Below are 22,337 nucleotides of genomic sequence, written 5' to 3'. Positions count from 1 at the left end.
TTTCTAATGGCTTCAGGGCTACTTCAGGGGATCTTACGACAGCATTAGAAAACATCGTCTTTCTACCACCACGACTGGTGAGAGCCGCGCTGCTTTTGGCGGGGCAGGCTCATTCCCATGGAGCAGATCGGCCTCTTTCCCCTTGCAGACCGTGACACACGTCCTTTAGTAGCAGAGGCAACAATTCTGCGTTTGCAAATACCCGATACAGGGGAGGTTTGAGGTCTGAAGAACACAGCACCTTTTCTTCGTTGCCTTGTTCAGTAGTGCGAGGCAGTACACGCAATGGGTGCTCTCTATAGTGCGCTGCTTGCTTTTTTTTCTGGTTTCCCATGATCTCAGAACTCTCTAAGCAGTGCTGAACTGACCAGGCTCAGTTTTGCTTTGAAACTTGTGGTTTCACTGAAAAAAAATGTAGTTGCTGGCTACAACCAAAACTACTAATCCAGAGCAGTTGGATTAGAAGCACATTTAATCTATCCAGTAAAAGCAAAAAGCCTGAGACATTGTACTATAAAAAGATCATTTACCTTCTAGGAACCGATTGCTACCCTGCTGGAGCCCATCCTTACCTTTACTGTATCCCAGATTTTTGTCTTTCAGCATGTGATAGCCGTCTCCTCCATATAACATGTAGGAGGGGAGGGTCACGTTGTAGATGTCATCCATCTGGAGAGGGACGTAGGCTGGGACACGACAGGCTGTGCAGAGCACTTCTAAGCTCACAACTCTGCTTCCTGGGGCTCTGGAGAGGTCATAGACCACGTGGATGCCTGTGAAAATACACGTTGGAAAGCCACGTTATGCAGTGCCTATTGAACATACAAGGCCAGAAGCAGCATCCTCCACCACTTCAATCCAACAGATTCTTTAAGTTCATTTCTGTGAGAGGTCATATTGTTCCGAGTGATACCAGTTAATGCCCTGTTTTCTTTGCACAAAAATCCACTTTCATCCAAGAAAATGCATGAGATTAGAGAATTGCTGAAGTACTGTCCCACCTCAGGTACTCATCATCTGTTCTCATCACTGCTCCACAGAAGGAAATGACAAGTCATGGGATTAGGATACCGCAAGATAAAAATACCTGCCCTTATTTCTGCAGTCAGATGCTTTCATGTTGGTTGAAAAGGCTTCTTTCCAAGCCAGCCACCTTAACTTAGCAGCTATTATAGATAATAAGCACTGTCCTGAAAAAAGCAAGCTAGACCAGGGCTGAAAGTTGCAGTTTCTACTCACTGTAGAGTAACATTTTTAGTTGTGAGTCTTCCTCAGTCAACGCCTGGGGAGGGGTGGGCCCCCAGAACAGCATTGCCAAGAACTGGCTGATCGGGAAGGCACTAAAGCTCATCCAAAGCACAGAGGCTCTTCCAACCCTGATGCTCTTCCTGCTCTGGATCCTCTGAAGCCTTTCCAGAGTCACCAGTCACCCCCTGTTTCTTTTAAAGGGGCTGCTGTGCTTTGCCTTGGTGGTACCCAAGAACCCAGTAACTCACTGGTGGAAGTGCAAGACGTGGGCTGTGTCCTTGGCATGTGGGGGCCTCTAGGTTGTATCGGGGGGGTAGTGCCCCCATCACCAGGTTACGTGAGGGCAGAGGCATGGGGGAACAGGGGAGATCTGTCAACCCCTGCCCTTAAGGCTTCGCTTTTCTGCTAAGTAAACAATAAAATCCCCACTGCATCACAGAGGGAGCAGGAATAAACATGACTGTAGCCTAGTACACATCTGGGTAAATATGCGAGGAGCTGCAATCCAAGAAACATGTATGTTTTTAATATTAGCTGCTCATCCCTAAAAAATTTAGAAATTCACTGGAGCAATTCCACAGCCCACTTGGACTAACTCTAAAACTGTCAGCAATCATCAAACTATGGCACAAAATGATTTTGGTCGACAAATTCGGCGGTACCTGGCGGAGACACCCAGGCTGGGGTTTCAGGTAGGCTGCCAGTGAAGAACTGAAAACTGGCATTTGTTGTAGCTATTCCTGTGTTGCAGCTCTACTCAATTGTATCTTTCTGGAGTTAACTGCAGCATTAAACTGCTGCCATTACAGGTCACTGCACCAGCTGGGAATCCTGCCTCTGCCGAAGGGAGCAGCCGTGGCTGCTGCTGCAGCTCAGTTAAACTCACGCAGGATGAACAGCATTAGCTGGCACGCGTGAGGCTGTACGGCCAACTCCGTTTCCATCCCTAATGAGGCTTCCTAATGCAAACAAGGCCACCAGAAGGGTGGCTTGGAAAAGTGAGAGGAGGAAGGAAGAAAGCGCACCTCCAACCTGCAGCAGCTCGCCGCTTCCTCTGCCGTATCTGCGCACGCTGTGCTCAAAAGCTTCTTTCAGAGTGGAGCCTTTCACCCTCACCAGATCGAAACGACCTCCAAACGGCAGAACGGACAGCAGATCTTCCACAGTAATGCTGCCTGGGGGAATGAGACTTCGTTTACTTTTTATTATTATTTTAGAGTCATTTAACTGTACATTTTTTTACAAGGAATGTGGCAAATAGCATTTGAGAAAATGAGGGCCAGTAGAGATGAGGATCACACATATTGTCCCAGTCAAGGAACCTGTATCTTTATCATCCAGCGAGTATCAAGACCAATAAATCTGAGTTTTATGTAACTGCACATATTACTATTCAAATGTCTCTACTAAAAGATTATAGACCACCAGCCTAAGAAGAAAAACAGTCTTACGAAGGCAAGTTTTCCAACTGCTTAAGACTTCCTCGTGTAGAGCTACAGAAAGATTTAACTAAAATGAAAAAACTGTTTGTTTTCAGTTTTCAGTTATCTGATATCAGGAGAATGAGAACTGTAAAACCTTAAGTGTTCAGAAAACCCAGAGTTCACTTTTTCTACAGCAGACTCCAGAAGGCTCCCAGTGACCATAATGTGTGATCCTCTACAGTGGGAGGTGAAGAAATAGCCACTCTTTTTTGGTTCCAAGGCAGCAAGGAGAGCGGGAAACAATAAAAAGCATCGTGTACAAACAATGCCAGTAACTTCAGTTAACGTCAGCCTGAGTGCAGTTGGGCTGTAATGACTGATAACCGTATGAGAAAGTTTGAAATAGCCTCCAGACAGTGCAAATCCCACCAAAACAAGTCCACACCCAACACTGGGTTCAAGTTTACACAGTAACATGATCTCTTCCTTCTCACTAAAGTTGTCATTCAGCTCGCAATTCCACATACCATTAGTGCTCTGCTCATCGATGGGCGACCGTATCCCACCGCCGTTCAGGATGCACATCGAAACGTGGTTCCATGACTTCTCATCTGGACGCCCGACATTCTCATAAAGCTGCCAAAGGAAAACGTTTAAACGCATTTTCAATCCTCACTTGCTCTAGGCTCTGGAAATTTACGCCCAATACAATCTGAGATGGAAAAGAGATAGAAAAGTTTCCTATCTTCTTTGACATTACTTTCAGCTCCACTGTAAGATACTACATTATTTTAAAACAACCAATACATGGAAAACACATTAAAATAAGTATTTTTCTTTGTTAAAATATTTGTCTTTTTCTGTAATGAACTCTGGAACTCTCCATAATCTGGGTGTGTATGAAATGACCAGGGCAGGCCAGCTGAACAAAGGAAGGATGACTTTCTGATTCCAGCGACTGTGATAAAGACAAATGATTTGAGCATATTCAGAGAACTGGGAAGTGAAGAGGACCTTAAATATAGCTGTACCTTAAAAACATGTAAGGGTATGTACAAATTTATCACATTTATCTAGCTCTTGTTGTATGTTGCAGAAAAATTAAGACTTTTCAGCTTCTCTTAGACTGGTTTTTAACATTTGGAATAGTCTTGGCAAACTAGAAAGATGTAGAAGAGTTGGAGGAACAGGAAACAGGCATACTAGATCAGAGCCAGGCTCCAACAGTGGGAGAACTTTGACAAAATGCAAGAGCAAGGTAATATTTGCTTGTGGCATCCTAAGTACCAAAGAGAACCATCCAGCTCTGGGGCCTCCAACATAAGGAGGACATGGAGCTGTTGGAGTGGGTCCAGAGGAGGCCACAACAATGGTCAGGGACTGGAGCACCTCCCCAGTGAGGACCAGCTGAGAGAGTTGGGGCTGTGCAGCCTGGAGAAGAGAAGACTCCAGGGAGACCTTATTGCAGTCTTCCAGTTCCTGAAGGGGTCCTACAAGAAAGCTGGGGAGGGACTTTTTACAAGGGCAGTTAGCAATAGAACGAGGGGGAATGGTTTTAAACTGGAAGAGGGTAGATTTAGACTGGATATTAGGAAGAAATTCTTGACTGTGAGGGTGGTGAGACACTGGCACAGGTTGCCCAGGGAAGCTGTGGATGCCCCCTCCCTGGCAGTGTTCAAGGCCAGGCTGGACGGGGCTTTGGGCAGCCCGGGCTGGTGGGAAGTGTCCCTGCCCATGGCAGGGATTGGACTGGATGAGCTTTAAGGTCCCTTCCAACCCAAACCATTCTGTGATTTTATGAAGAAAATGGAGACCAGGGATTTGCTCAGTTGCATGAGAACGATAAGCCTACAGTGTGAATGCTCAGAAATAACTGAGTAGAACAGGAAAAGCCTGAGAAAATAAATAAACGTAATGGAAGGGATGGACTGGTTTCCCTGCAGGAATGACTATGTTTATGACTTCTCAGTCTCATAAAGAAGTACAGAAATGACATAGAATCATAGAAGTCTATAAAATCAAGAAGGACATGTGGATGCTGGGTAGCAATCAGTGTGTTTTGTCAATTAAAGAATGACTAAAAAACCTAAGAAAGATTCAGAGAGGTGCGACAAGGATGGTAAAAGACAGAGAAGTTTCTGAACATAGAGTGATGATGCAGGCTATAACTATCTGATCTGGTAAAGAGACAACGGATGGAAAATATCTGAGAAGCCTATAAAACCATGAATGCAGTGAAGAGGGTGGACATAGACCAAGTGTTCCAGTGCAAAGATGACTCCTTGGCCCCCAGCAGGCACCCAGCCAGCGCACAGCACACAGATCAAAACCAAGGTCTCTGCAGGTCAGCAGTGAAACGCCCTGCCACCGGCTGCTGTGAAGGGAAAAGGAGATGGGGCAAGTTCAGGGAAAAGAAGTTCCAGCAGGAATTGGTAAGTGCCAAGACACCACTTCTGGCTTGGGAGGTCTCTGAGGTGCAAGCTGCTGAAAGATGGGGGCAGATTTGAGTACAGCATCTCCACAGGCTTGTCCGCTCCTCCCTCCCCATTGGAGAACAGACTTTGGGATGGATGGTCCTGTCTTCTGTTCCAGTCTGGCCACTTCTCTGCCACACCCCTCTGGCTAAGCCTTTGACTTGCAAATGCGTAAATTGTTTGCAGCCTCTGACTTAACGATGTGTAAATGCTTTATGGCTCCAACTTAGTGATCAAAGTTATTGCCTGTGGCCAGATCCATGAGTCTGTTAACTCATACTTAATCAATGAATGGGTTTTCTAATGTCTGCTGATTTCAGTCTGAACTATACCCTCTGATTTACTTACTTGCCTGAACAGCTATCACGATTACAATTCTGTAACTCCTCAGTTTCCCACAGAAGTACTTTTAAACTGTGGTGCTACACTTGCTGCTCTCCAGTCCTGAGCACAGGGGCAGTTTAAAACAAGAGCTCTCACACCGATGATAGCAATTTCACAGCCATTTCACATCTGAGTTCCCTTAAAGTCCGTTGTAAAATGCCATCTAGGTTTGTCAACCCTTTTTTCTGAGATTTTGGGCTAATGTTGGGAGAAGCAGTGCTGAACTAAATGGACCCCTGTTTTGACCCAGTACAACCATTCAATCGATCTTTCACATTTCTCAATCTCTGTATTTCCCAGGACAACTCTGAATATTAAAATCCACGGCACAGAAAGGTCTGGTTTTAACCTTCACACCCCTCAATGCATGTAACCAGACAGGAAAGCAAGTGCAGAATGGGTAATGCAAAGACCATGAAGGGCAGTCCATGTATCTAGAGAAGGCTGCACATGGTTGTCTAGGGACATTAATTCAGCTAAAGCAGAATTTGTTCTCCCAAGACAAAATGTCTAGCAAGAAAATCTACAGACTTCTGAAGGCTTACAGAAGCTTAAAAAGTGCCAAAGCACGTGATTGCATTTTTCAAATAAAAATATAGATAAGTCTGGCAGGAAGAAAAAAGCAAGGCATGGCAATTTTGATAGAACTGTATTTCCCAAATGTTCATCTAATTTGGACATTAGCCCATGTACTAAGAATTATTTTAAGAATTGCAATAAAAGAAATCCCATGGACTGGATGAATAGCTTTGGGAAAATACCTAAACAAAAACTCAGGATTACTAATTGGCTTCTGACTTCGTGGCAACGCTGCGGGACATTTATGGCAGTGCTCATTTTTCGGAAACAGTCACATTAGTGAACATTTTTCCCTGCAACACCCAAAGAAAATGATGCTGCTGTGGGAGAGTAAAACAATCAAACCCAGCTGGTTTAAAGACTGGAAGTGGCTTCTCATAAAAGGACCTTCTGGAGTGATATGACTGTTACAGCCCAGTGCTACCTGTCAGGATGCAGCAGGCTGGGGTGCCAGGGGCTTTTACGCCTTCTGCGCCCAGTTGGGTATGGCCTTTCCCCCTCCTTTGCTTCAGCTGGCCCTTTCGGATTCTTCAGGGAAAGCATTTATATCAATCACTTGGCAGAATACTACCCAGAATTGTTTTTTTCTGGGCTAGTGCATTAAAAAAAGGGTGGCAGCAGAGCCCAGTGAGTAATGATGGGGCAGAAGGCAAGAGCTGTGAGCAGGGGACTGGGCGCAGGGTGGGAGAGGGGCCGGGGAGCCGTGCTTGAGGAATGGGCTCTGGGATCAGACTGCTGTGTCGCTTAAAACCACAGCCTCAGGGTCAGCTGCAAACATGCTGCTCTCTATAACAGGATACACACAAGGAATAAACCTTTCCTTACTCTATAGAGCAGGATTCACACACACACACACACACACACGCACACACACATATATATATATATGTGTGTATATATATATACAGCCTTGCTTCTGCCAGGTCTTTCTAGGGAAGCACGAGATGTTACGGTGTTGGAAAGCAGCACCAATAGTTTGGAGCCTGGGAGTGTTTCAGGTTGTAGCTCTGGAGTAACACTTGGATGGGGTGGCCACCTGCGGTGCCAATGTCTTACCACAGCATCACAGAGCAGATTTCCCATGTTACATTCTTGGAAACGGCACGCTTGGCTGGTACCGTTCAGGTAAACACTCGTTTTTCCAATCTCTTGAGAGTAATTCCCCAGGTCTTTCCTCCATTTTTCCACTTCTTCTTTAATGTGCTCATCTATGAAGTGGTATAAAAGTATAAAATAAGCATCACACATATCTCATATCAGTGACAGTTCAGTGAACACAAAACTTAGGAAAAAAACCCCTGCTGTTTATGATTCTAAAATGCTTCACTTTCCCTAAAGGCGCTTCAAGCAACACAACATCTACATCTGCTTCAAGCAAAGCCTGTAAGGGCAGCAGGCAGGACAGGATAACCAAGTGATCAAACTATTCCTATGCCACAGCAAGGTTATCTCCTCTGTAACACACTTAAATATTTGTGCTCAGTCCTGTTCTCACCTCTGACCAATGGAGTTTCCACCACATACCTTGACAGGCGAGAGACCAAGTAAACTTGGTCTTTATTTGACATAGTATCTTCCTTTTCCCCTAATTATCACTCTCTCCCCTTTAATGTACTGCTAAAAGGAATACCAGCTCAAATAGCAACGTCAAGGAATAAACCCTTTATGGAAGTTATTAATTCTCTATGCACATCTGTCTGTCAGGTGCAAATCTACTTCCTTCAGAAAAAAGAAGATACAAAGCTACTTGCATATACAAACAGATGTCAACGGTTTTGCATCAGCTATTGGTTTGAAGCAATCTGCCAGGTAACTGTCAGCAACAGCAACATTTACAAAACAAGAGCACCTATGTATCTGCGGTTTTACTTTTGCTGACATCAGATAGAGAATGTAAAGCCTCTTGACATCATCTCATTACATGAATAGATCACTGAGAGTAACACAGTAAATAAGAACTTCTATGAACAAATAATTTTTAAAGGATTGATCTTACAAATACTCTGGTAGAACCTAGAAAGACTGAAGAGAGCTCAGAGCTTTATACAGCAAGCACTGGATAAAAACCCAAAGACGACAGATCCAGCCCTAGGTAATCACAGAGCCGAAAAAAGCAGGGAACAGCTTGGACAGAATTACAAAGCAACCGAAACTGTCCTGCTCCCAGGTCTTTAAAGGCTTCAGAGCCGAAACATTGAACACACTCACACTGAAAACAAGAAGTCATGGGGTTTGTATGCTATATTTGCACATTGCCAGCGTATTCCAATTATTTTCTGGAACATTTCCACTTTCCTACGTTGCTCTAAACTCTGTTCTGAAGAACCTGGCCTCTGGCAAAACTTTGTAAATTAGCCCTCGTAATCTTTTAAATCATAATTACAGGGCGAGCTAAAATAGGCTCTGCTAAATGGTGAGGCAGTGTATCACCCGAGTTCCTACAAAAGCACTTTCAGCGATTTTAAATAGAAAAAAACCCCATACACTAAAGTAGTGCATGTCCAAATGCCACTGTTCAGAAAGAAAAACAGAGCCCAATGGGTACAACATTAACGGAGCCTGCACCCTGCACAGAGAGGACTGCGAGCTCAGAAGAAAGCTGCATTCTTGGGCTGCCTATTTAACATAACAACACTGCAATTGCAGCAGAGCGCTGCAGGCAAATCCCAACGTCTGGTGCGCTTACCTTCGGGAACGCTGCTGTCCAGCAGAACGGGGTTTCCAACTGCTTCAACTACATTCCCTTTCTTGTCAAATGTAACATTTAAGTAGCCAAGATATTTTCCGTATGCGTAAGCTTGAACAACGGGCACCTTCCTCCCGTCATCCGAGTCAACCAGGAATGGATAGGGGCCAGCTGGCTGCTCCGTAGAGGGTGGGCTGCCTGCATGAAACAAGCGTGGAAAGTGGGTTTTCAGCTCACGTCACCTTCAAGGGATTATTAGAATGGCATTTCAAATGTTTCTCAGCCTTAAAAAACCAAATGGGACATTAAGCAGAACCAACAATGCGAGTATTGGATGACAAGTGCACATTTCATTGTTCGGTTATGCTATTTCATGAGAGGCGATGTTGTTTTCAGGACATGAGCGCTAATAACCGCCACAGTGTCTTTTAAGTTGTGACAGCATACTCCTTCCATGGCATCACAATAGCAACAAAGGAACTTTTCAACCCAATTATTGCAATCTAAACCTCTCAGTAATGCACCCATACCAGCCTCTGGCTGAAAAGTTTATTGTTAAGCCTTTACACTACATTGTTCTGCACCAGATAGAAAATGAGTGTTAGTAAAACATACATAGGACTTCATTATATGAAAAAGACTAAACTATTTTTATGGATAATATGCAGTCAGAATACCTACAAACAGTTCTGTGAATTTGTGCATACAACTGTTTGGGTTTTTTGTACCAAACTTAGCCTTCTAAATTTAAGACCAGCTGCAAACCCTCTGTAAAAGCAAACTTCATTGGCATTAGAGTTATGTGGTCATGGGTTTAAAACTTCTCAACCTGTGAAGTTTGAAGGGTGATTATGTGTAGGAGTTGTAAACAGACAGATTAAAGCAAGGCATTTGTAGAGAAAAGTGATCTCGGCTCTGTTGGCATAGACTACCACAGGATCTAGAAACTATCCAGGGTGCCAAAAGTGCCAAAGAAAACCACCCAGCACAGGTCATGTCTCAAGGGTACCACTCTTCTACTGTCTCCTTGACAATATTATTTGAGCAGTATCACTCCCCCCTGTTATTCCAATCAGTATTTCTACCCCACTGTCAGCAAAGACCAAGGTTGGGCACTCAGAGGCAACACGTGCTGTGCAGCAGGCCCTGTGCAGAGCCCCCCCCAAAGCTCGTTCCTGTCCCAAAGCCAGCGGCATTTCTCATCCTGCATCAGCGAAAGCTGGGGTGACAGCGGGACAGGGGTGTGGGGGAGCGGGCGCAGATGACCTGGATCCGGAGGAAAGCAGGCTCTTCACTTTCATGGCACACAGAACAACCGATTTCCTTCTATTTACAGTTGTTTATGTAATGTGAAATCCTGGGATAAGCAGCAGTTCCTCCTAGAGCTCCGATATGATTTGTATTTCTCTCTAATCCCTCCTTTTCTCCAGGGACAATGGTTGTAACAAACTACAACTGAACGACATTTACCAGAGAACTAGTTTTACTACTTTCAGCCTGGCTGACAGAGTTGGTTTCTTGGTGGTGCCTCTTCACTATTCAATATTAATTCTGGAAAGAATTAATTTAAATTAATTTAAGAAAACCTAATTAAGAGAATGAGAAACCTGCAGGATTTGTGTGTGCAAAAGTGCCTTGGGATTTTTTGGAACTGGAAAAGAAATTGGTTTTGATCTCTTGCCCTTGTGTAGTCAAAGTGTGAGATGCTGTTTTATTACAAATACACAAATTCATACTGGGTAACTGAAGAACCTGTAACACTTTCCTATCTCCTTACCTTGTTTTAAACAACACACTGCGTTCTCAGGACATTCTTTCTGATGAAAATCAGAAATTAAAATGTTCTAACCTAAAACTACCAGTATGGTATGAATGAGTTCTACAACCCCAAAGCACACCTGAACAAGTCAAGACAACATTTGCCACATAATCTGTGCATAAACCAGAGATTTGCAAATGTCTCAGAGATGGACAGGTTGGACTAGTCCAAGATTAGGCCCTTATAGTGAGATGCCTCTGTGGAGGTGTCTGCATGGGCAGCGTGTGTCTCGACTCCCATGACAGCCAGAGATTCAGCTGACCAGCTGGTACGTCTCCACTTTGAGCTGAAACATTCTCCCAATTTCTGCTCTCAGTGATTGATTCCATCTCAGAGATGTAGCTATGTAACTACCACTTTGAGGCACAAGCTCTCTACAAGCGTTCACCAACAAACCTGTGCAAAAGAATCTGGATTCCACTGTGTAAACCCACGATGAATGTACACTTTGAATACTATGCGCATCTCTGGGTTTCCCATCTTAAAATCATTTAATAAAACTGTTGGGAAAATGCTGCCAGTGGGCAACAGGCTGCACACAGAGACCAAGGTCTCTGCAGGATGTGCAGGTCAGCAGTGGAACATCCTGCCACTGGCTCTTGTGAAGGCCACAGGCTAACAGGGCTCAAGGGCAGATGGGGCAAGTTGAAGGAAGAGAAGTTCCAGCGGGGGCTACCAAATACCAAGACACCACTTCTGGCTTGGGAAGTCCTTGAGCTGCAAGCTGCTGGGAGACAGGGGCAGATTTGAGTACAGCATCTCCACAGGCTTCCCCCTCGGTCACCCTCGGAGAAAAGACATTGGGATGGATGGTCCTGTCGTCTGCCTCAATTTGGCCACTCCTCTGCTGCACCCCTATGCTAAGTGTTTGCGGCCTCTGACTTGCAGGTGTGTAAATGCTCTGTGTCAGTCCCGAGGCCAAATTCAAGAGACATTCCTGTAGCATGCAATTGCTTCCCTTTAGTAAAAGGTGAGAGCCTGGATGAGACAGAAAAGGCATCAGAAAGCAAGAGGAGATGAGTAGGAAGAGAGGATGAAATTAAATGTGCAAAACCATTAAGTGGTGAAGTTCCTAGGGGACATGGTACTACCCCTGTGACTGGGGCACATGGGAAGTTTTGCTGAAAATTACAGAGAGTTTCAGTTATACTCTCAACCAGTTAATGAAGTTTTTGCTAAATTTAATGAGCCACCTTTGATGGTTTTAAACAAAAAACAAACAGCTTTTCTTTCACCTGTGTCCTTACACCCTGGCACAGGGAAGGCAGCAGCACTGGAGAAGCTGTTAATGGTAGGTTTGGCCTGAAGTATCATTGCTGAGGAAAAAATCAGCTCAACAATGCTTATCTCTGGAATGATGTCTACCTCCAGGGAAAAGAAGAATAAAGTCAGAGATTAGAAGCAGGACTGAAAAAGACAGGAAACAGGAAAAGGGAGATGAACAGGCTTTTTCCAATGGCAGGCCTAATGGAAACCTATGAATACAGAAGCAGATTCTACAGAAGATCAACATCAGCATCACATTTGAAGTCTTATATGATTGATTCTTTTCAGTTGTCACATGAAAGTTTAAATGTAAACATCTTATTTACTCTTTTATATGTGTGAGCTTGAAGCAAGTATGATTGGCAGTAATTTACTGATATTACCTTTGCTCCTCTGTCCCACTTTGTGTTGGTCACCTTGAACATCCACAGCATCAAGGAACCTTTCAGTGAGTTAAGGCATTTCTTGTTCAGAGACTATTTTAAATTAGCTTCCTCCATGGAAGTTATGGATAGGCACCAGCTCTGTATCTGGCCCAGCACAGCCAGCAGTAAATGATATTTATGAAAGTTCTTCAAGTTTAAAGAGAAACAGTTTCAGCTTTGATTTAGGAGCAACATTTTAGTAAGAAGTAAAATACCTGTATAGAGAAATGTGTTCGTATGTCCTCCAATTACAACATCCACTCCTTTCACTTTTTGGGCAATATTTTTGTCCACAGTAAAGCCAGAATGTCCTAGTGCAATTATTTTGTTCACTCCCATAGCAGTAAGTTTATTCACTTGCACTTGCAATGCTTCAATTTCATCTTCAAAGACTACATCATCCCCTTAAAAAAAAAGAACAGACATAAGTGTATTTACAAAGCATCTTATTTACTAGATTTTTAAAACAGTATTTGATATTGGATACTATTTTATTAACAGAACTTTGAACGTGAGTGGCTTTCAAATGCCTGTAGTTGGTTCAAGCTCCTGATCTGACCTGAGGTTCTCCAGTCTCTAAGGACCACCTGTGTGCTGGTGGTGGACTGATACAACACACCTGCACTGAGTTGTATGTACTTGCCTATACTAAACAAGTTGTGACTCCATAAAAAAAACCAGCTACACCAATTGTGAGATCAAAAATTGAACTGCTTTTGTTATTCAGCTAGAGAAAGGAAACTTTATATGTCAGTAAGTATTTGAGCATAAACACTCGTGTTGTACTATAAAGCTTGTTTTCTTTCCAAATTATATTTCTTTGAGATATTCTACCTTCTCCTGAGTTAAATGTCTCTTTACTCCACACTCATCTCATTCTTCCCCCTCACCCATGCCCCTCTGAGGCTTTAAACAGCAGCTTCTTCAAAGTCCTGTGCTAAACTCTGAATTGTTTTTTTATACAAGTTATCTCACCTAATGTGCACCCCTCTCAGTAATACCACTACAGCACAGCACACAATGGAGCTACCATCCTGAAATGGGAACATAAAGAACGGAAAGCCTGGAAAGCAGAAACCTTTTCCGGGCCACAATGTTGGGAAACACAATCTTTCTGCAAGGTTTATGTGCCCACTGGACTTGCTCTAACATGATAAACAGTTACAAGAGGACTAGACAAACATACACTTTTGTCCTGGACAGTGTTTTGGATTGCACAAGAGAACTTCCTATGTAAGAGGCTGATTTCTTCGACGAACTTAAGATTACAGTTTAAGAAGAGAGTCAACAAAGTGTAATCCTAAACTTTCTGGTGAAGACAACCCATCAACATCTCTACCAATTCTCCCTTCACCTAATTCCTCTCCTTCCTGGAGAGTTTTTTGATCAAGCCATTTTCAAATATGCCTTTAAAGTTGAAAGATTTACATATTTCATAACAAAGGGAGGAGTGAAACGAATTCACAATCCAGTGCAAAATGTCTCAGGAAATGAGGAGGAAGCTGCTACAATGGAAGAGATAAAAGAGGGTTACATAAATGGGTTCACCACCACCACACCCACTGAATAGCTCTGTTACTGCCAGAGGGGATCTCTGTACTGCACATTGCAGAGCGAATTGTGCTGCCCATCCCCACATTTTCTTCTTGCGGACCTTTCCTTAGAATCAGTCATGAGTTAATGAGGTTGGAAGGGATCCGCTGGGGTCCAAAACCCTCTCAAAGCAGGAACTCAAAGTTAGATGAGGACGCTCAAGGTCCTGCCCCAGCAAGCTGAAATTTCACAACCTCTCTGGGCAACCTGCTTCATGGCTTAACCACTCTTACCATGACAAATGTTTTCCTTACGTCCCACTACAGTTTCCTGTGGTGCTACTTGAGCCCATTGTTTCTTGTCCTTTCTCTGTGTCCCTCTGGGAAGAGCCTCTTTCTGTCTTCATGAACCCCCATAAGACAGTGGAAAGACATACAAAGACATAGAAAGAACTGTACTTAGCTCCTCCTTAGCCTTCCTGCTCCAGGCTGAAGGAAGCCGCCTTCAAGCACCTTGTGCTTGACAGAAGCTGGGCCTGATACAGGGCCACTGGGAAAAGCCCCTAACCTAAGTCCTATCAGCACCAGCTCTGTTACCCCTCTACACCACTGCAGCTTACAATGCACCGTACACTGAAGACACACAATTATTAATCTTCAACCCATATTAAACCAAACAAACCTACTTTCAGGCAAAAACCAAGTCCTGTTCCACACAAGTAAGTCCTTCTTTCTCCCAGGACTGTTAATGGCAGGGCACAGGCAGCTGCTGCCAGCACTGTCAACTCACCCGCTCGGCCACTGCCTGCTGCCCACCCCACCCCTAAGCAATATTCTGCTTAGCTATCAACTGTGCGTGTTTCAAAACAATCTGAATTGAAATAAAGTGCTTATTTAAGAGTTAGTCATTGTTCGTGCCAGTATTTCACTTTGTTTTCAAGGTGTTAAACTGATATGACATCCTGTTCCCTTTTTAGATGGGATAGAGTTTCAGATGAAACATCCAAAGTGAATGAACAAGGAAAAAGAACTGGCTGCGTGTTAAAAATATTGCGCAAGCTGGCCAGAATAAAGTGGAATAAATGGAATTGAAAATTAATTTTAGAAAACCCTGCCAAGTTGTTAGTTTCAGTAAATATTTTGCTGCCTGTAGGGTTACAGAATAAGCAGCTTTGGGTTTTCACTTTATATGAAAAAACACAGTGGACAAAATGAGGCATATTATTTCACAGCACCAAATGTGTACGTAGCATCTCTCAGGACAGATGAGGACATTAACTATTTTGTGGGGTTTACAACATCATTGCAAAACTAAAGCAAGTGAGCTGGTACCATCAAATTCAAGAAAGACGGTCTCGGGATTATCAGTGCAAAGCAAATACACAGAGAACTCTGTTTGTGTGCCAAGTTATGAACAATTCTCGCAGGATGTGGAAACACTGGCTGGGCACTCAGCTGAGATAGGCACATACAGCAAAACGGAGGAGAGCTTCAGAAAACCTGCCAAATGGCTGTGATCTATAAACTGTGCTGAGAGTTCCCCATCCCTATGGTTTCCAAACAGTAACATTCACAGCACCTTCACCAGAGATTAGTTGTTCCTTCACAATGGAAACACTGAGATTTAAGGAATTTATACTCTGTTCAAGTATGTTGATAGCTGTTTTAAGCAGTCTATGGAAAGTACAAGTTGTAATTTAATAACTGTGTGGAAGTTTCTGAGATTTAACAATAGAAGAAATCACACTCACAAAGGACTTCCATGGAAAGTAGTCATGTAGGAATTCACATGTTTCAGCATTTTCAAACTTCCTACGTGCCTTGAGAGTGCCCTTAGTGTGCACAGCATGCCAAAGCAATCACTGCAGATTCTGAGGATAATTAATCATCTAGAAGAAGTGTGTAGAAATAAGCAAGATGCTGAATGTAGAATTCACAACATATCTTATTCATTGAACTAAGGAATGAGGCTGATAATTATTTTGCCACCAACCCACCTCTCCCGTGATTTTATCAGTCTGCAGGATTGCTAGGTCACAGGTGAGATGTAGTCACTGAGTTACATTAACACAGCCTGAATTCACATTTTCAAAGCTTCCAAATGTTCCTCCACACACTGAGAAGGCAAAGTGGAAAATTATAAAAAGGCTGATTGCTCTAAATGTTGTTGTTAGACCTTGCCCTGCTTTTCGCTCAACCACGCTGTGGGGTGTACTTAGGGATGCAGCTAAGGAGCCTTCCCTTTTAACACTGTTCTTTTTTTCCAGTTGTGGCCTCTGTTACAATGTCTCAGCACACCGAGGCATCCAATATGATACCTAGATGTTACTGGAAACGTATTTAAATACTCCAGAGAATCATTCCAACACTATGTGGGTTTTCCTGGAGAAAATTTATTTGCCAGAAAGTTAATTTGATGGCCTCACTGCAGCAACAGGGTTGTTTGGAAGAAGAGCTGAGATTTATTTGAATGAAGAACAATATTGGCTGGCTGTCCATTTTTCAAACTTAGCATGATGCCAGATGATAGCTACCCTCATGTCCTCAACCACTTTCTATTGCCTTCACAAAATACAGATCAATTTTCTTTTTCGTTGGGGGAATAAAGGACTCCAAAAACACATCACTGTAGGAGTGAGGTACAGAAGTGTATTCTGACCTCAGACATCCACGTCCTGATCGTTTAAACATACAGTGTAGGAATTTAAAAGCACAGAGAGTTTTATATTCTAATACTTCCTTAAAGTATTGACTATCCCTTTTCTCAAGAAAGCTATGCATTACTTCTTTATTACTAAATGGAAAGAGAAGTAATAATATTACATATTATATAAAAATAATACAACATATTATATAAAAATAACATTTTTCAATGTGGAAAATCTTTTAAACCAGTGCTTAGGGCATCCCTACTGCAAAAACCGGAAAAGAAAGTCTGATTTTGTCAGAGGGGGGCTGAGCTTTGAGCAGGCAGTGGCTCAGATCTGCTACAGCTGATTTGAGTGTGTTTGTCACTCCATCAGACCATTTTATTTTACTTTTTAAAAAAACACAACCCTTCAACAAACCAAAACCCCTTAATGTTGGAAAGAACATTCAGAAATGGAGAAGTCCTTTTCCCCCATCAATTCTAATTTTACTCATGAATGAGGCAATTGTGGTAAAAGCTGAATGGGTGTTCCTTCTGTAGTCTAATTTGTGGAAATATTTGAGAGACTCAAAACACACTGGGCAATACTGCTTCAAAAACACACATGAAGCTCTCCTTGCTTTTACTAGGGGTTGAGCATGGAGGCATCCAATAGCAACATTTCCACACATAGAGAAAAGTCTTGGTTTGAACATGTTTCACTCTAGAGATGTACTCATGTTTTAACATTTGCTTCAATGTATAAATAACAACAAAATATGAAAGAATCTAAATTTAAAACTCCAAACAATAAAACTGCCAATCCCCCAGCTCTCCTGCAATCTCACTGACCTTCTCTTATTCTTAGATAATTCAGTGATGCTAAATAATTCAGGTCTGTACGAAAACGGCTTTTAATGTTAACAAGTCTTCTCCAGTTTAAAAATCAGGTAGTTACAAAGTCGAATAATACAAGTATATACTGATAAAACAACAAACTTCTCTTTTCAGCTGAAAACATTCATCCTCAGATTCAAACAAGTGGGTAAGTAATAAAATAGTAACAAAGGACATAAACTCGTATGATAAATAAACATACCTGGCTGTGAAAGAAAAGAAGTTTCCTTTGTAGTGTAGCCAACAATTCCTACTGGTTCTGAGTCAAAACGTACTATTTTAAAAGGATGGACATACTTCATCATTTCATTCCCCAATGGGGTTTTCCCCCTAATGTTCGCACTCAGGATTGTAAAATTCGCGTTTTTAAGAAGAGGATCCAATAATCCACTCACACCTTTATCAAACTCATGGTTCCCCAAAGCCTGTGAAAAGCAAGAAGGAAAGTATTCAGTCTGAATACTTGTATAAGTGACATTCAAGGCACATTTGAGAAAATAAAGTCTGTTCTAGGGAAGAAAACCCTATCTTGTCTAAAACAGCACACTCCTATTTCTCATAAACACAGAAATGTTACTTTATTTTAGGTTTAGGCTTTTGTGTTTCAGACTCTGTATCAATACGGATGCGAAAGTCAAAAACCAAAACCTATCTAAATAAGTGTTTGTATTCATATACCAGAGTAAAACCCACTGGTTTTTCATCCCACAACTGCAAAAAAAGAGGATTACAATAACCATGCATTTTAAGAGCTTGTGCTTGGACTACAGTTTTTTTAACATATTTAATTCACATTTAGTAAGAGTTCTTGTGTGCTCTAACATGTAACAGGAAAATGACATTTTCTAGCCATCATCAATACCACTATCTAGTGGAAGCTCTAATGTTTATCAGCTGGGGAGAATCTCCACAGACAACCTGTAGCAGATGTGTGCACACACATGCACTGTGAAGTGCTAAGAGTCTCCCACAGAACAACCTGTCCAATTTATTTGCTAGCAAGGTAATACCAACAAGATGAGAATGCTCAGTTGTTCTAGGTTAGTTACGCAGAGAAAAAAGGACTTACCTTAAAGGACCGAGGAACTTTCTCCTCCCCACCCCTTTTTCGTGCTCAGCTTAAGTTGCCACATGCCCGTGCCTGCCAGCTTGCTGATAGCCAGCAAAATCCCCAGAAAGGGCAACTTTGCAGAAGCACAATATACACAAGAAATTTGTGGCATATTTAGGAGTTAGTAAGGGAAAAGATATATCTAGGTAAACATGGTAACAGCATAACTTGGTACGTGGTAACTTGGTGCAAGTTTTTTTGGCTTCTGGAGCAGAGCATGAAACGGGTGCTAAAGCCAATGGGCCAACTCTTCTGGACACAAACGTGCTCATAATTTCATCTTGAAGTGGGGAAAGTTGTGTTCATCATCTAAAAAGACTTATATACCTTCCTGCTCTATTTAGATAAATGACCTCTATGTGTTTGTTCCAACTGCTGTTCCCCAGACAGATTACATTAACTCTGATCATGTTCCAACCCAAGCAGGACCCTGATGCCACTATAGGCATGGAAGCTCTGGATTTCCAACAACTGATGGGCAGTGATTTTCTTCTGGGGAGACACAGACTCCCGACTCCTCTGACCCCCACAGGCAGGTACTCAATGGCCCTGTGGAAAAACCAGAAAATTGGCAGTACCTCACCCTGGCAACCAACTGCTCCCACTGATGCTGGTGAGAACATTACACCTCAGGGAAGGAGCCGAATTGTTTGTGTGCTGCTGCAGCACTTCCCCATAAGAAGCAAGAACTATCTATAAGAAAATCCTGACTTGGGAAGACACAGTGCCAATACTGCAACTGTATTCCATTTCTAACTGCAACCTAATTTGCTGTAAAAAATACAGAATAAAATTCTAAGGGAACTCATTATGACACTGATTGATGTTCTGAAAAGACATCCACTGACTGGTAGCGCATCTCAGAATGGTAACAAGCTATTTCCTTTTGGCTGATGCACATGCCCTCTGTTACTCCTAAATATGCAATTAACCACCCCCCCAAAAAAAAAAACAAACCAAAAAAAACACAAACAAAAAACCAAGACTGCAAATGAAATAAGAATGTGAACTGGATGTAACTGCCATTAGCTTGTTGGAAAAAAAGGAACCCCAACCAACCACTTATGAAACCTTGTTTCTCTTGGCTTTGCGTCTTGCATTTGGATTATATCATGTCCTTTAGGATACAAGCTTTGATCAAATCTTTTCCCATGGTGTGGGTGTTTATAAAGTCTCTCATTTATGAGAAATCACTGAGGGCTAATACCACAGCTTTATTTTTGATGTAGCTCTTCCTCTGAGGAGGAGGATGTGGACAGTTTTGGGTTCCTGTACTCTACCTGACTACTCTACCCTTATGCCCAGAGCTTCTGGGACTCTGTAACTGTGCAATATCCCTTCACCAAATCTGAATCAATTGGCCAGAAGAAGTATAAGTCACAAGGGGAAATAAACAGAAATATTCATGCACACAGCATGTGATCACGTAATCCTCCTTTTCACAAGCAACCAGGCTTAAAACTATTTCAAAATCAGAATACATATTAACAGAAGGATGCAACTTAAAAGAAAAACTAGAAGACTTCTATAAGTCCTTCAATTACTGCCTTTGCCACACTTAATTTGGGTTTTGGTGTTAATTATACCAAAAAGCAAACCTAGTGCCAAGAAAATTTGGAAGACAATATATAGGTAAACAGGAGAAAATAGGCTTGAAGTGATAATGGGCAAAAATGAGAAAAGGGCAAACCTAGAAAACAAAATTTGTCCCATTTGTGGAACAAACATCTAAAACTGCCAGGCTGCCTGCAATCCTCCTATGACTCCTGCCCCATCCTGTAACTACTTCTATGACTCACATTGCCGCCTTCATCCTGTTTGTAATCCTACTCCTGTATCTCACTTCTAACCACTTCAGTAATCCCCACCCCTTCTGTTAAGGATGTGACTTCCCAAATTTTGCTTAAAGAAACACTAGCTCACCCTTCTGCAGTGTGGCTTTTACCTTGCTCCCTGTGCCCCTTTGGCCACCATTCTCATGGTGTGGTCTCCACAGTCCATGGACAGAAGAATCAAGGATGCTGCAGTGCTGCTCAACACACAGCAACCCTGTCCTCAGGCTCTTTGGTAGCAGAGGAAGGTGCTGAAGGCTCTGTAGCTCCTTAGTCTACTCTGTCCCTTTCTATCCACTAACAATATTCAAATTATAATATGCAGCACCTTTACAGAGAGCAAGTGGTTGACCACTTCACCTAAGGCATTAGCATCCAGTACAAGCCTCTGGATATCAAGTAGCATGTGATTTTTTTTTTTAAATCTTATTTGGATGAAAAAGCTTATGGGATCTCCTAACCAGTCTGCAGATGCTTCCTAAATAACGTCTTTCTAGAAGTGAGCGCTAGCTCAACACTGCTGATCTTGCCTGAAATAATTTCTTCTTGTGATATAATCAGGGACTGCACAAGCTCCCAGCCTGCCTGTGAACCAGTCAAAACAGCAAACACAAGGCTAAGAAATGACAGCCAGCAGCAAACTTTGGGAAGAAAGGTAGGAAAAACCACCTCAAGCTATTTCAGCACTGGAGAACCCCAAAATGCTCCCCAGCTTTCAGCGAGGACAAGTCCTGAATGCATACCCTCCTCTCTGTCACCACCAGGAGGGAAAATGCTGTTAATGTTCGTTTTATGATTAGGAAAAGGTTCGTTAGGCCATGTAAACGGGGAGCAGCATCCTTCACAGACTTGTCTGTCTGGTATGAAGTGTGTTTAGCCTAGGAAAGTGCACTGGGACATCCATAGCAATTTTGATGTGAAAGGAAGAAGTGAGTGAAGCCATTTTTACCAGGGAAAGTGCAGTCCTTTCCAGAGAAAACAAAAAAAGATGAAGACGGAGGATGTGACATGCACAGATTTTCCCCTCAAGCTGTCAACTGGGATGAAGTAAACACGCTGTCACTCACAAACAGCAGTCACTCTCAAATCTGACTTAAACCTCTCTCCTCCTTTCCAGGGTTGCACACAAGCAAAAGAAGCCTCAATAATTCTTTATATATTATTAGGCTATTGCCCTGAGACAAAAGATTTAAGGACGTAGAGTGACATCCCTCAATCTCAGTCTCAAATTCTTCTACCTTCCTCTCAGCTCTCAGACCAAAAGAGACAGAGTAAAGGTGCAGGACTGGCACTGCCCCAGAGAGCTGCATTCATGGATACACTGCTACAGTCCCTGGGCCCCTCACCCCCCATCATGACCTCAGCTCTGGTGGGTCTAGAGATGACCAGGGTGGGACTGATGAAAACTAAAATCCTTTAAAACAGCATTGCCAACATGTGTCATCTGTCCCTTCCGCAGGATCAAAGCCAGCAGGGCAGGCTTCGAGTCTTGGCCAGGGTTAACAACTCTCTTGCAGGCCTAGCTCTTGGCTTTCGCTGGGCTCGCTTCCATGCCTCAGCCAACCCTTCTCCAGCAGAGCCTGTCCAGCCCCTCGCCTGCCCCAAGCCCCTGCCTCTCTCAAGGGGAGCTTTTTCACATCCTTTCCTCTGTGTAGCCTTGGCATCAGCTCCCGGATTTTGGCTGCCAGCTCACAACTCCATTGAGCCAGGAGCCCTTCACCAAGTGCATCACTGCTCTTCTCCTTGCTCACCTCCTGATGACCTTTGACCACGGTTTTCCCGTGATCTACACCCTTCTCTGATGCAAACCTACGCGCTCAAGGAGGCGGCAGTGCGAAAAACCGGGAGCAGCGGAGGAAAGGAAGGAACAGACCCAGCACCCAAAGAGAGGGAAGCCCCCCACCGCGCCGCCCCCGGCCCGCTTTACCATGGCATCGTAGCGCAGGAGGTTCATGAAGTGGGCCGCTTCCCGGCCCTTGAAGCGGGAGAACCAGATGGTGCCCTGGTACTGGTCCCCGGCGTCCAGCAGCA

General features: G+C 43.2%; 1 protein-coding gene across 1 annotated transcript in view; it reads right to left on the bottom strand.

Moving 5' to 3' along the window:
• The window catches only part of NT5E (5'-nucleotidase, ecto (CD73)), a gene marked incomplete at both ends in the record, with an annotated part of 23,606 nt that extends 1,274 nt beyond the window's left edge, over positions 1-22,332 (bottom strand). Inside the window, 8 exons of the mRNA XM_010183162.1 lie at positions 573-773; positions 2,274-2,423; positions 3,200-3,308; positions 7,166-7,317; positions 8,796-8,993; positions 12,521-12,709; positions 17,566-17,788; positions 22,234-22,332. Coding sequence (XP_010181464.1) covers positions 573-773; positions 2,274-2,423; positions 3,200-3,308; positions 7,166-7,317; positions 8,796-8,993; positions 12,521-12,709; positions 17,566-17,788; positions 22,234-22,332 — 1,321 coding nt within the window. The remainder of the gene's footprint in view (positions 1-572; positions 774-2,273; positions 2,424-3,199; positions 3,309-7,165; positions 7,318-8,795; positions 8,994-12,520; positions 12,710-17,565; positions 17,789-22,233) is intronic.
• Between the last annotated feature and the right edge of the window lie 5 nt (positions 22,333-22,337).

This window comes from Mesitornis unicolor, unplaced genomic scaffold, assembly GCF_000695765.1.
Source record: "Mesitornis unicolor isolate BGI_N332 unplaced genomic scaffold, ASM69576v1 scaffold6934, whole genome shotgun sequence".
NCBI classification, from domain to species: domain Eukaryota; kingdom Metazoa; phylum Chordata; class Aves; order Mesitornithiformes; family Mesitornithidae; genus Mesitornis; species Mesitornis unicolor.
The sequence above is the reverse complement of the archived record's forward strand: the minus strand, read 5'-3'. Positions and strand labels throughout refer to the sequence as shown.